The sequence below is a fragment of the Corvus cornix genome, chromosome 2 (assembly GCF_000738735.6).
Source record: "Corvus cornix cornix isolate S_Up_H32 chromosome 2, ASM73873v5, whole genome shotgun sequence".
Classification (NCBI taxonomy): domain Eukaryota; kingdom Metazoa; phylum Chordata; class Aves; order Passeriformes; family Corvidae; genus Corvus; species Corvus cornix.
The window spans coordinates 131,227,365-131,240,648 of NC_046333.1; the positions used below are offsets into that span (position 1 = coordinate 131,227,365).

Below are 13,284 nucleotides of genomic sequence, written 5' to 3' on the forward strand. Positions count from 1 at the left end.
AAGAATGTTTAATAATACAATAATAGTTGTAGTATCGTCCAGTAAAGGTGTATTGTAAAAATGTTCTGAATATTAATTTACCTCAGATAACTTTAGAGTTGTAAATACTTGCATTATATTGAGGTAGACAGTAAAAAAAAAATCTTTTCTCCATTATTAGCGCAGACTTTAAATCTTGTAATAATATCTTAAGGAAATGATAATGTTAAGTAAGGATGAAATATTTGATTAATGCTTAATTCTGTACAACTCAAATATAAACTTTTAAAAATATTAGAAATTATAACATTTCGAGTGCATATCATGTTTTGTACATTAAAAAAGAAATGCATGTTGTTCATCTCCATTTTGCACTTTTCAGTCTGTTTAAATAAACAAATATTTACAACTTTTATATGAACAACAGTGCATCCAAAGCAAAATGTGCATTTTAAATTAATGCTCCTGGTCGAGTCTTTTTATTAGCATTTTATATTATTATTCTCTTCTCTTTTTTACTTTTTTTTCCACAAGTTTGTAGCTCTGCAAAACCAGATAAGCCAACAATTCTAGAAATCGGTGGGGAAAAGCCTGAAACTACGAACATAATAATTACATTAAGAAAGGGCTAGGCATAGCTTTGAAGTGCACTTTCCTCAGGTGAGGCCACAGCTGAGACCAAAGGTGGGAAAGAAACAGAACTCTTACAGAAAACGCCTTTTCCAGCACAACATTTGCGTATAATACTGCTGCAAGTTGCGAGGGCTGCCGAGACAGAGCTACCCAGAGACCTGGCAATGGCATCCTTGCACTCTTCGTGAGACCCGAAGGAGCTTCCTTTCCAATCCACCCCGGTTGTGCTTTCTGCAACACTTCGCTCTTCACAGTTTTTCTTTGCTGTCTTAAAATAAAACCTAGCTGGTAATTACAATCTTAAGCAATTCTTGATTTTTTTTTTCTCCTTTTCTCTTTCTTTTTTTTTCCCTTGGGGTGGGGGGGAGGGGGGGGGGCCGTAGGCTATTTCTGGCTGGTAAGCTTGCAGGAATGTGAAAGAGAGAGGGCAGAAATGAAACAGCCCTCTTCAGAGCAACTTCAGAGAGAGGGATCAGTCTGCTCCCTCTCCCTCCCCCGACTCTTTTTGTACTTGGTAAATTGCCTTCACCTTTGGAGGGAGGAGGATAGATCGCCAGATAAACCTCGGGGGAGGAGAGGGGAGCGGGGAAGGGACCGGGCGGGGGCCTCGCCGCCTGCCGGGCCCGCTCGCCCTTCCCTGCCGGCAGCCGCGGGCCGCCGCTGCCGCAGCCCCCGCAGGCCCCGCCACCACCGCGGGCAGCCGCCGCGGAACCCCGGCGCCGGGCCGCCGCCCGCCCCTCCGCCGGTCCCCTCGGCCCCAGCCGCGCTCGGCCGGGCGCGGGACGGGGCCCCGCTCGCCGCTGCCGCCGCACCTCCGCCAGACGCAGACCCAGCTGCCGCCGAGGGGCGTCCCGCCCGCTACCTGCAGCCGCAGGACTCCACCACCATGTCCTCGTACTGCTTGTACACCACGTTGTTGCCCGCGTCGATGTAGAGGATGCTGATGGGGGTCAGTTTGGTGGGGACGCAGCAGCTGGGCGGCGTGGAGCCGGGGTCCATGGAGTTCATGAGGGTCTGGATGATGGCGTGGTTTGTAGGCTCCAGGTGGGAGCGCAGCGGGAAGTCGCAGACCCCCTCGCAGTGGTGGGCCTCGTATTCCAGCGGGGCGATGATCCAGTCGTCCCAGCCCAGCTCCTTGAAGTTGACGTGCAGCGGCTTCTTGCTGCAGCGCAGCCGGGACTTCTTGCCGTGCCGCTTGCCGTGCCGGCTGGCGAAGGCGGTGCGGCGCTGGCGCCGGGCCGGCGGGCGGCGGGCAGCGGGCGGCGGCGGCGGGGGTGCGCCCAGCTCGGCGCGCAGCTCCCCGAGGAAGCTCCGCCGCCGGGCGCGGGTGAAGACCACCAGCAGCGCCCGCTCCTGCGGCGGCCGCGGCCGGCGCGCAAAGCCCAGGCCCCGCAGGTCGAGCCAGCGCCGCGGCCCGCGGTCCGCCGAGGCCCGCAGCTCCAGGCACAAGCGCTTCCAGGGACGCTGCTCCCGCAGGCCCTGCCGCACGTCGAACACCTCCCAGCCGGCGGACGAGGCCGCTCGCGGGTCCAGGGCGCGGGAGTCCAGCGGGCGCGGCGAGAGGCAGGCGGAGAGCTGCACGTGCAGCGGGGCGGCGGGCGGCGGGCGGCCGCGGGGGGCCCGGCGGAACAGCCGCAGCTCGGCCCCACGAGCTCCTCCGTCTCCGAGAGGGTCGACACATCAAACACATACTGCTGCCGCCTCAAGGGAGCGGGCGAGAGATCGTCTGCGAGATAAAAATAATTACAGTCAGTTGCGCTCGGGGGGATCTGCCGAGAGGTCTCTGAGGCGCGGAAGGGAGGGAGCACCGCCGGCTTGCCCGGCCGGGGCCGCTCCTGCCCACCTCACCCCCCACCCCCAGCCTGACCGGGACCGGGGGAGGGTAGGGAGAGAAGAAAGAAGGAGAAGGGAAGAATATGGAAAGGAAAGGAAGTATGGAAAGACCCTCACCAGATAGGAGACAGGTCTCCAGCGCTAGAGGCAGACCCTACTCCATCCACATCCTCTGCCTATCAGCCCCATATACACGTATCTGTTCTTCTCTGAGAAAAACCTGGACTTCTTTTTTGACACATCGATGTACAAAGTGCAGAGTAGAAAGCAAACCAGATTCCCCTGAGCTGCTTTCCAATAAAATGTTTACAACCCCTCAAATACAAAAATTCCCAAAGCCCCTGTGTTTCCCCAGAAGCCAGTAAAGCTTGTGTAGATTTCTATTGTAAAAGTGCCACTGGAGCCTCTGTTTAGCAGCCCCTCACCGCTTTTCCAAAATCAGCCCGCCCCGGGGGTAGAAACAGAGACTAAAGAAATATACACCCGCCTGTTATTTATCGATATCAAAGGTCATTGCGGTTCCTAATCAGTATGTTTCACAACCTCGGCTCTACCTGACAGGTCTCGGGGAACCTCCTGCGGGGCAGGAGAGACAAGGGGATGATTTATGCAAACCAAAACCTTCAGACGGACCACGGCGATGTAAAAATCAATGCGGATTAACGTGCAGTTAATCAGTGCGGATTAACACATTCGACAGTTGCCCTGCATCGCTGCGTGTTCCCCTAGACGTTAGCAGGGAGATGGAGCGTGGAGTGCAGCAGGGATAGCGGGAATTGCTGGGGAAAAGACCTGCCCCGCAGCCAGGCCACAGGATCCTGCGGCGGAGCCTGGCTGCCTGCCGAGCGCGTCCCCCCCCCGCCCCGCAGGGAGCCGCCGTGGGAGGCTCCGTCGCCCGCCCGGACCGCGCCGCGCACCCACTCGGCATCCCAGGCTGCGGAGCTGGGCGCTCGCCGGGCCCCGCACACCTGCCCTGCGCCCGGGCCAGGCGGCCGGAGCATGGCCGCGGTCCCTCCCCCGCCCGGCGTGGCACGAGGAGTCAGCAGGGAGAGGGAATTCCAGAGCCGGATCTTCCCCGCCTCCCCGGGGCTGCTCGCCGGCGGGAGCGATGCGGAATGGGTCAGGCCCTTCAGGCATCCCGGAGAATTTGAACCCAGGCCTTTCGCATCCCCGCCTCCGCCTCCCACTTCAGGCTTGTCTGTTTGCTCTCGATGGGGCTGCTCTTTCCCCAGCGAGGGGCAAGAGCCAGCCCGGTCGTGCACCCCGCTCGGGGAGGGCGGGAGGAGACTGAAAAAACACGCGCAGAGCCCGAAGAATATCGTCACAGCCCAGGTGACGACAACAGATGCTCTCTGGAGCTGCTGAAAATAAAAGTGAAACCCACCGGGACCTGCCTAGAGGTGCCTAGAGTTTCATCAGCACTGCAAGTACAGACCAGGATTCGGTCCATGAGTCTCTTGTGGGTTTTGGGGAGGCGTGGGGGTAATTCTCCCCTTCACAGGCGCGGGCCGTCGGGGCCAGGGGCTGAGGTGCACTTGGTTGCGGGAGGAGGGTCCAATAGCTCAGGAGATCTCTGGTATCATTGCCCCCTCCTTCAAGGGGATCCCGGAAACTTCAGACAGAAGAGGATGCCCATCCCTCCGGTAAGAAAGCGCAGGTCCTCCTCCTCCTTCTCCCCTTTCTCGTCGTCTTTGGGGTTTTTTTCTGCGTCCCACAACTGTCAGATACCCGGGCATGCGACAGGGCACAGGCAGATCTCCTGGCCCTGCCGAGATGCCTCACACCTTCGTTCAAGGGCTCCAGCGACTGTCGAGGAAACTAGATCAGCGCCTTCCCCTGCCCCTATCCCCAGCTTCGGGGTGTGGGCAGAGCCGGGCCTGGGCACAGATTCGCTTTTAATAGCTCTCGTTGCTTAGGGGATGGAGAGGCGGGTGTCATACTTGGTTTCGAAGAGAGATGCTCGCTGTCTTTGATACTCCCAGTCGCCATGGCGTGGGGATGAGGAGAGTGCTGTCTCCAGGCCGCTGTCCCTCCGGAGAAGACACCCCACACACAAGCTCCTCCTTGTCCTATTCTTGGCCAGCACCACGGTCCTGGGGTCCCCCACATCTCTGCCGGGGTGCAGGAGCAAGGCAGCACTGCCCAGCAGACTTAGCTTTCAGGGAAAGGGTAGCCCTTTCCCGAGGGATGGCGGGGACACGAAGCGCCTCTCCCCTTCCCGAGGAACCATCACGCAGGTGGCCTGCCGCGGCACAGGAAATCCCATTCAGGGGTAACATCCAGGCATGCAGGTATGACGGGAGGGAAGCGGGGGGAGGCTGAATTCCCCGCATGTCCTGGCTGCTGAAAATGGGCTTTAAAGGGTTTGCAGACCCTGTCACACGGCGGTGCGGGAGGCAACCAGCTCCGGCACTGTGGGTGCCAAAAGGCTTGCTCAGGGATGCTCCCCAAGCAGCAAATTTGAGACTCCAGTTTGAGGGTTTGGGGCGTTGCACGGCTGGTCCGGGTTGCTCGGTGGCATGGCACGCTGGGGACACGGCAGATTTGCAGACAAATGTGTCCCCGGTCAAGCGAATCTCTGAGACGGGTTTCAACAGCACCGAAACTCTGTGCTGGAAAAGTCCCACTGGCTCAGGCGGCTGCCGGCTCCCGTGCCTCTCTCGGGAGGGCAGGGAAAGGGGCAGGGCTGCCGGTTGTTTCAAATGAGCAGCTTTGAATCCGATCAGATAAACGCTATTTATTCACTCTTGTAACCTAATAATTCCAGATGAATACATAATCCTAAACCAGTACTGGCTCGCTCCCAGCGCAGTCGAGAGGGTGGGAAAAGCAGCAGAGGGCGGGGAGGGAAAGCGGGACCTCCGGAACCTCCACAAAACGGGGAGAGACGGGTCTAGGTTGGGGACCCTTTGTTCCAGCGAAGCTGCTGCCTTGCCGACACACAAAGAGCGGCAGCAGAGACGGCGTGGAGACACCCTGGCCGTCCCTCTCTCTCCCTGTGAGCAGTACATAAGGAGAGGGGCTTGTCCTCTTCAGTTTTTCTTTAAACCCCAGGAGCGACTGGGGTGCAACCCGGGATTTCTAACAGCCAGCTCGAGATCTGCCTTTTTCTCAGGCCAGTTGAAGGTATCCTTACAGATATTCCCGTTACCGAAATACTTGGTGAGAACAGCAAAGTCATCCCTGCTGGACCGGGGAAAGCCACACTGCAGAAAATGCACCGGGGAGGTGTGTTTTTATTTGTAACGTTAATGTAGATGAATGTTAGTTCCGCAGTGAGTATTAGTTCTATTTCGACTCCGCGTAGTTTATTCTTTTTTTCGGGAAAAAAAAAAATATTAGGAGCGGGAAGGAGGGACAGAAGGCAGGAGTAGGTCTACCTAAAATTTAAGGATGTGTCAGTGGCGGGGGGAGAGAGCAGCCCCACTCCGCTCTGCCCCTCCCGAGACGCTCGGGCAGCGGCGTGCCCGGTGCTCCGGCAGGCGGGAGGGCAGGGCCGGGCCGGGGGGGCTGCGCCGGGCCCCAGCCCGCCTTCCCCCACGCTTTTCTCCGCGGTGCGGTGGCTGCGGTTTCAGCATCTCCGAAGCCAAATGAATGACTGGGTTGGGACGTTTCCCTCAATTCCCTGTGTGAAGCCTCTCCCGCTTACCGGGTCGCTTTCTCGCCGCAGTCTGGGCTTTGAGGAGAGACGGGGGTTAACGAAGGCTACACAAAGTTTCGCTTTTCATGGCAGATCAGGTACTGGGCTCCCAGCCAATTCATCAGGGCTCAGATCTTAACTTTACATCACTGCAAATTATACCCAAACCACATTCAAGAAGAATTTTCCCATTCCCAAATTCTCTTTCAAGCCATATTTAAACTTGCAAACCAAAAGCACATTTTTAGTTTAAAGACACTTTGCAGACACTCGCACAACAATAATCTGGAAATTAAAACATATATTGTCCCTAATTGCGAAGGTCTGCCCACACGTTGTCTGCAGAGTAGCAAGGCTGACAGGTATTTCTTTAGGAGCATTACCCAAGCTGGAAACAAGGGGCTGACTCTCCATGTGTGGTATTTTTCCGGGTTTCAATTCCACATCTCCCAGCGCCGGCCTCGCCGCGGTTTTTTATTACACCGAGTGACTAGATTTAAATGTATCGTTCACTTCGCTATCGAGTAACCGAGAAAGACCACACCTTCCTCGGACGAATCCCCAGTCCTGCCAAAAACGCTAACTAGCTGTTGGAGGGCTGCTTCCTCCTTTTTTTTTTTTTTTTTTTTCCTCCTCGGAGCGAGGAGGCACCTGGCTGTGATGTACCTTTGATCACCGCTGTACCGTACCTGCTCCGGGAAGGCTGCCTGCCCTTGCCCCACTCTCCGCCACCTCCCCGCTTCCCACGAGCAACTCTCGGCCCTCGGGCTCAGAGGGACCGCTGCAACACCGACGGGACATCCCGCAAGGCTCCGGGCCCTCGGCTGTCGGCATCGCCCCGGGAGATGCGCCGAGGCGCAGAGGAGCTTCCTTGGGGAATTTCTACCTGCTGTAACAGACCTTAACCCAGTATCTTTCCCTTTCCCCATTTGCGGCGGTTACGCTACCCGAAATACTTTGACGGAGGAGAAATAATTCCTCCGAAATTATTCGTGTTGAGAAAATCGGCCTGAATATTCCCAGTTCTTGGAGCTAAGAAATGAAGCGAGGGGACGCTTTGGAGGATATTTCTGAGCGATATATGTGGAAGCGCTAAGATACAGCAACAGAGCATACAGATCTGGCCATAACTAGCAAAGACTGAAACGTCCTCTTTCGCTCATAAATCAGACTTCAGGCACGGGAGGACTCCTAACCTCAGTTTCAGCCTGCCCCGAGATTGCAAGGAAAGGAGAGTTTTCTCCGATCGACCGTTTTGGGGTTTTTTTCCACTATGAAGGGAGGAAGTAAATGAGGAGGGCGAGGCGCGCCCGCAACCGTGCCCAGCGCCGAGTGGCCCCGGCCTGCGCCGGATTTTCTCCCCGCGGGCCACTCGGCTGCCGGTTGAGGCCAGCCCAGCTGCGGCACAGCATCTCCCCGCGGGCGGCGGAAACTCCACAGCTCCGAGGTGGAGGGCTCGGTCATCCGTCTCCCCCGTGTCCCCCCCTCAAAAAAATCAAATGCAGCCTCTTAGCAAGCCCCTCGGGAGGATTTCTGGATTAAAAAATAATAATAATAATAATAATAACGAAAAAAATCAGGACCATGTCCGAAATGAGCCACCGGAATGGTTTGATAGGTGTTAATTACTCGTCCCGTTAGCAGAGCGGCTCCGCGGCCGCGCACCGCCCAGCCGAGCTGCCTAATCCACGGAGCTCCCGGCGCCGCTTCCCCGGACCGCCCTCCCGTCCCGCGGCGCTGCGTGCGCAAGCCCCCGCGCCTTCTCAAGGGACAACAAACAAACGAAAGATAAATTTAAAAATACTCCCCCCGCCGACAGCCCCCATTTTCACTGGGAAAAGGAGAGAGGTGCAGCCCCAGCCGCCGAGGGGACGCTGCGCTCCACGCCGCCGGCGCCCAGCTCTGCCTGCGCCCCGGCCCTGCGCTCCGCTCCCTCCCGCAGCTCCCGCGGCGCGGGGGATAAAACAGCAACCCCCGAAACACCTCCCGGCACGCGGAGCCGCCGCGCACGCCCCGCCCGCCCCCGCGCCACCGGCTCCGCGGGCGCGGAGGCCCCGCCGGGCCGGGCCGGGCCGGGCCGCTCGCTCCTTTCCCGGGTGCACGGCGGGGATGTGGAGCGGCAGCTCGCTGCCGCGCTCCGGCCGTCTGGTCTGCATTAGTGTTTTTATAAGGGGCTCAAACAAATCGAATACAAGGTCACCAAATAATTAACAGTTGTGAATTCCCTCCTTTCCCATTAAAATACTTCCCTGTTTATATTTCATTTTCCTTCTGCCAACGACAACACTGCCTGGGCAAAGGCGCTGCACAGATTACACTACATTGCAGCTTTCGGTCCACCCAGAAACCCGCTGTTTTGCATAAATATGTTGTACTAGATGAACTTCAAGTGGGATTTACACTCTTTTCGTTTGCCACATGCACGGCCGGGCCATTTTCAGTTTCTGCACACGGGATCCCCCTTTCGTCCTAGCCCTCTATTCACCACCCTCACGACCCTCATGGCAAGACCAAAATAACGATATTCGGATTCCTGCCCATGCGAATCAGCTGCCTCCCAATTGGAACGCGAAACTGCACAAAGAAAACGGGGAGGGAAAAAGGAGAAGATCTCGACCTATTTCGATTTCCCCGTCCCTTAGGCGCGGACTGCCGCATTTCGTATGCGGGAGCCCTGCCGTGGTCCCGGTGCTGCGCGCAGCTCTGCAGACACAAAAGCGAGAGGCGAGGGACACTGGCAGCAGCCACTCGTGGCAATCCCTTCCCACGGGAGATCCTTCCGAAAATCGCGCTCCCTTGCACCCCGGCTATTTCTTTTTTGTTTTCGATTTGCTCCCAGTCGTGCCGCGTAGCTTTGGAATTGCTTGTTTACAGCTCCCTTCTCCAGCTCCCTCCCGCTCCCTCCTTTTTTTTTTTTTTTTTTTTTTTTTTTCCTGCCTGGTGGAGTCCTTGCAGCTCCTAATTGTCCTGCCTTACTGTGGAGTTCCAATGCTGGGGGTCCTGAGGCCAGTGAGAGCACCATCTGCGTTTTAATGAGTTACTTCATGTGCCAACAGTAATTTTCCTACATTCAGCTAGGTCCTGTCTGATCTTGCGACCGTAACAAGGGGGAGCGAGTGGGGGGCGGGAGGGGGTGGAGAGGGGGGAAGCGCAAACTCTTTCCCCCCTTTCTCCTCTCTTTTTCTACCGATGGGGGGAAAATTATGTATGTATTAAGCGGTAGCGTGGCTTCACTCCCTCTCGAGCTACCCTGAAAACGATCTTATTAGCTTCAAGCGGGAAGGGAAGAAACGACTCAAAGGGGAGCGGCTGTCGGTGTCTGCACCGAAATGCTCTGCCCGCAGCCTCTGAGGGCGGTGGGACCGGCGGGCTTGGGATTGCTGCGGCCGGGAGCTGCTGCCGGTCAGAGCCGAGCGCCGAGCAGCCCCGCCGGCCGCTCTCATGGACACGCAGGCACCGCAGCCCGCCTCGTACGGGAAGAGTATTTCTCGGCAGGATTAAAAGTTGCTTCCCGCTCCTCTGCTGGCTTCTGTCCCCCCGAAATGCTGCCATGCAGGATGGCGTGCGGCAGGTGGGACGGCCACCGTCATACCCCCCCGGAGCTGCATCTTAGGCGAAGAGCAGCCCATCTAATTGGGTCAATTTGGGCGGCTATACTGTCTGCAAATGAATTGACAGAAAATCTGTCCCCCCTTCCCCGCTTTCTCTGAGCAAAGACTGTTCATCATCAGCACAACTCCAGCTCGCCAATTAACTGGGCTAGGAGCCCACGGGGAGGTGGGCAGTAAAATAGCTACCACTTCAGAGGAACGGAAGCTCTCTTGAAGTTTTTTGGTGATGTGCCATTGGCTGGTCCACTTCATTATGGGAGACTAGACAATATTTGATATGTTATGACATGAACACTCAATTAGATCACTGAGTTGAAATACTCCAATCAGTGGCTTGATGCTAAGCAACCCTCAGAAGGTCCAGCAGAAGGTCACAGCCTGTGACACATCAAATCAAAATCAATGGGGAAAAGTGAGGCTTTTCCTTAATCAAACCAGGACTTCTGTTAGCAAATCACTTCCCCCGAGGTAGAATCTCACATGCAGCGAGATGAGCTAAATTTGTTAAATTAACTGTCTTTCTTCTGGTTATCAAGAATAAGATGATATCGAACGCGGCTCCATTTCCTGCGGCTCGCAGAGTTAGTGCCCCGTTTCCTCTCCGTCAAGGGGGAGCGGTCCAGCTCCTTTCTGACGGCTGAGTTTTCGAAACCATATTTCTAGAAAGCGAGTCCTCTTCCCCCCACCCCCGCAACGAAGAAAACAACCCCCATAAAGTGAAGGCGGAGAGCAAAACCCCGTGTCCCCTTTCCCCTCGAAAACCTCTGCGCGTTTCCGACCGCGAGGGGCACATACTGTGGGCGCTTCCACGCATCCTTCCACGTGGGAAGGGGCGCGACGGGCACCGATGCGGGAGGCGAAGAGCCCCCCCGAGCTCCCTCGGCGGAAAAGAATCCCCCAAGCCAGGGGTAGCGATGGGGCAAGGGGTTGAGCCTTGGGTGCCGTGGGCGGGGAGAGGCTTCCGGCGCGGGGAGGCGGTGAAGGGGGTCAGTTCGGGTTCGGTTCGGTTCGGTTCGGTTTGGGGCGATCGGCTCCTGTACCTCCAGGGAGCCGTGTGATTTCCCCGGCGCTCTGTTTTGCCCTAAAACGGCTGGGACACGGCGGGAGGGCGGCGAGCTGCCCCGGGTCCCGGCACCGGCAGGTACACCAGTGCCCGGGGAGACGCGGACGGAGGGGAGGGTCTTCAGATGTGGGAGAGGGGGAGGAACGAAAGCACAATCTTCATTAAGAACCTGTTAATTAGTCTGTTCTTAATGGTTTACAACCAGGGTAACGAAAAAAGGGGAGGAATAAAAGGGGCGGGGGGGGGGGGCGTTTTTATGGAAGGGAAATTTGACTCTGGATCGACGAGAAACGTGCACCCGTGGCCCCGGGTACGAGCGATACAACGAGAGAAAAGCAAAGGAGGGCCCCGGCCAGGGCTGCAGGTCACGGAGGGGTCCCGGGAGCCCCCCGGCACCGACGCTGCCCGGGAAGATCTGCGGCCCGGGGTAGAGGGCCCCGCTGCCAACCCCGGGGCCCGGGGGTGCGTGAGGACCAACCCCACACAGGGCTCAAAGGACGCGGCTCCGGAGCAGACGTCAAGTCCGGCAGCCCCTCGCTGAGTCCCGGTACCGGGAGGTACCTGGGCTGCACGCTGCCCCCGCAAGCGGAGCCGGAGGGTCCCAGTCCCAGCGCGCTCGGACGGGGCGGGGGCTCTTCCAGGTAAGCCCGATAACGGGACCCGAGGCGAGAGCAGCCTCAGGCAGCAGATGATTGCCCTCGGTCAGTTTAAACTTTTTGCCGTGCAGCCGTGTCGTAAGAGCCGCCCTTTCTCCGGCGGGCGGAAAGAAACCAGAAGAGCGATATTTAATTTTTTTTTTCCAAGGTTGAATTTATACCCAAATTCCGCCTTGCAAAGCTGGGGCGTGTTTTCCACCACCCCATGACGATTCGGGGAGGAACACTCGTGTTTCTCGCACGCAGCACTTAGGGCTGCCGCGGCTCGGGTTCAACGCCGCGGGGCCGTTTGCTTTAAAATAAAACAACGCGACTCCCAATTTACCGACACATCTGCACTTTCCTGCAATACCGGGGCGGGGAACAGCACCGGTGACCACTGCAGCGCGCTCCCCACCTCCCCAGCACCAGGCTCCGCGGGACGGCAGCCTCGTACCATGGAGAGCCGCGGGAAGCGGCACCCGCAGCCCCGGGGGGACCGTGAGGAGCGAGGGGGGGCAGAACTTACCTCGTCCCCTGTCTACAAAACTAGTGATGGTGTTGGCGGATTTGGACGACTGAAAAAAGCTGGCGTTGATGCCCAGTTTCTCCGCGATAGAGTAAGTCCTGAACAGAGACAGCATGTACTCGTGGGGTTCCGCCCGTGGGAGCGCCCTGCCGATGGCGTGTCCCCCTTGCCGCGGGCGGTTCTCCCGTGGGGACCGCGGCACTCTGCGGCTGCGACCACCTTTGGAAGAGGCGGCGAGCTCCGAGGAGGCAGGGAGGGAAGCCGGGAGGCAGCAAGGTAAATCCCAGAGGAGGCTGGCGAGCAAGGCGGCGGAGAGCAGGGCCCGGCGTGCATTCATAGCGAGAGGCGGCGGCGGTGAGGAGGAAGAGGAGGGCGGCCCGACGTGCGGCTCCGGCGGCCCACGGAGCGGCGCGGGGACTGCGCGGCGGCGTGGCGCGGAGCGGCGACTGCACCCGGGCGGGCTCAGCCCGCAGCCGCCCGCCCCGCCCCGTGGGTACCGCCCCGCCGCGCACCGCCCTGTGGGGGCACCCAGCCCGCCCCGCGGGGCGGTCCGCGGCGGGGCGGGACACCCCGCGGTCGGGTGCTTGGGGGTCCCTCTGCTCCCTCCTCGCTGTGTGCTTCACGCGGGAGGTGGGCACGAGGGCCGGAGAGAGATGCCGCGCGTCTTGCTGCCACCTCTCGGGTACCGCTTCTCATCAACCCACCGGAGCTGTCATGTGTTCAGGTGCCTCACAGGTTCTCCAGTGCTGAGTGGGGGCAGACTCATGCGAAGCTAATGATTTTGCTTGAGGCTCTCTGTATTCCCGTGGCCATGTGCCTGGAAGCTTGGCACAAAGCAGGGGTCTTAAAAGAAGGAGAATGTGGCGGACAGTGAGGGTCTCACCTTGGGATGTGCCAGGGCCCATCTAGCTGGCAGCCTTCAGGCAGGCCCTGCCACCCATCAGAGAAGGAAGGGAAAGCATAGGAAGAGCCAGAGACCATTCTCCTTTGTCTTAAAATCTGCAAATCTGCTACCAAGAGGCCACCAGCCCAAGTGGAGCACAGTGCCAGGCTGGGGCCTGGCAAAAGGCAGCGCCGGGCACTACTGAGCAGGCAGCACTGTCAAGATAATCAGGGTAGCCTGGGGCAGGCAGGAAAGATTCCTCAAAGCAGGGCACACATTTGCCTTGTGCTGGTCATGCAAAAGACAGCAGTGGAGCAAAAGTATCAGGATTCAGAAACTCACCCACCCCTTTTCATTCGGCTTTTCAGAGGTGCATCCTCCAGCATAAAACTGCTGTCAGTTCTCCAGTGGTTTCATCCAACCACCTGTCTAGGGTTCAAAGCCATGGACAAAGTGTGATAACATGCTTGCATTACTC

The 13,284-nt window shown here is 57.9% G+C and overlaps 1 protein-coding gene across 1 annotated transcript; it reads right to left on the bottom strand.

Moving 5' to 3' along the window:
• Positions 1–1,401: 1,401 nt before the first annotated feature.
• On the bottom strand, positions 1,402–12,346 carry GDF6 (growth differentiation factor 6). Its single transcript, XM_039550257.1, is given in 3 exon segments — positions 1,402–2,261; positions 2,264–2,338; positions 11,924–12,346. Coding segments are annotated over 3 exon segments (1,203 nt in total). The 5' UTR covers positions 12,261–12,346; the 3' UTR covers positions 1,402–1,470.
• Positions 12,347–13,284: the final 938 nt, after the last annotated feature.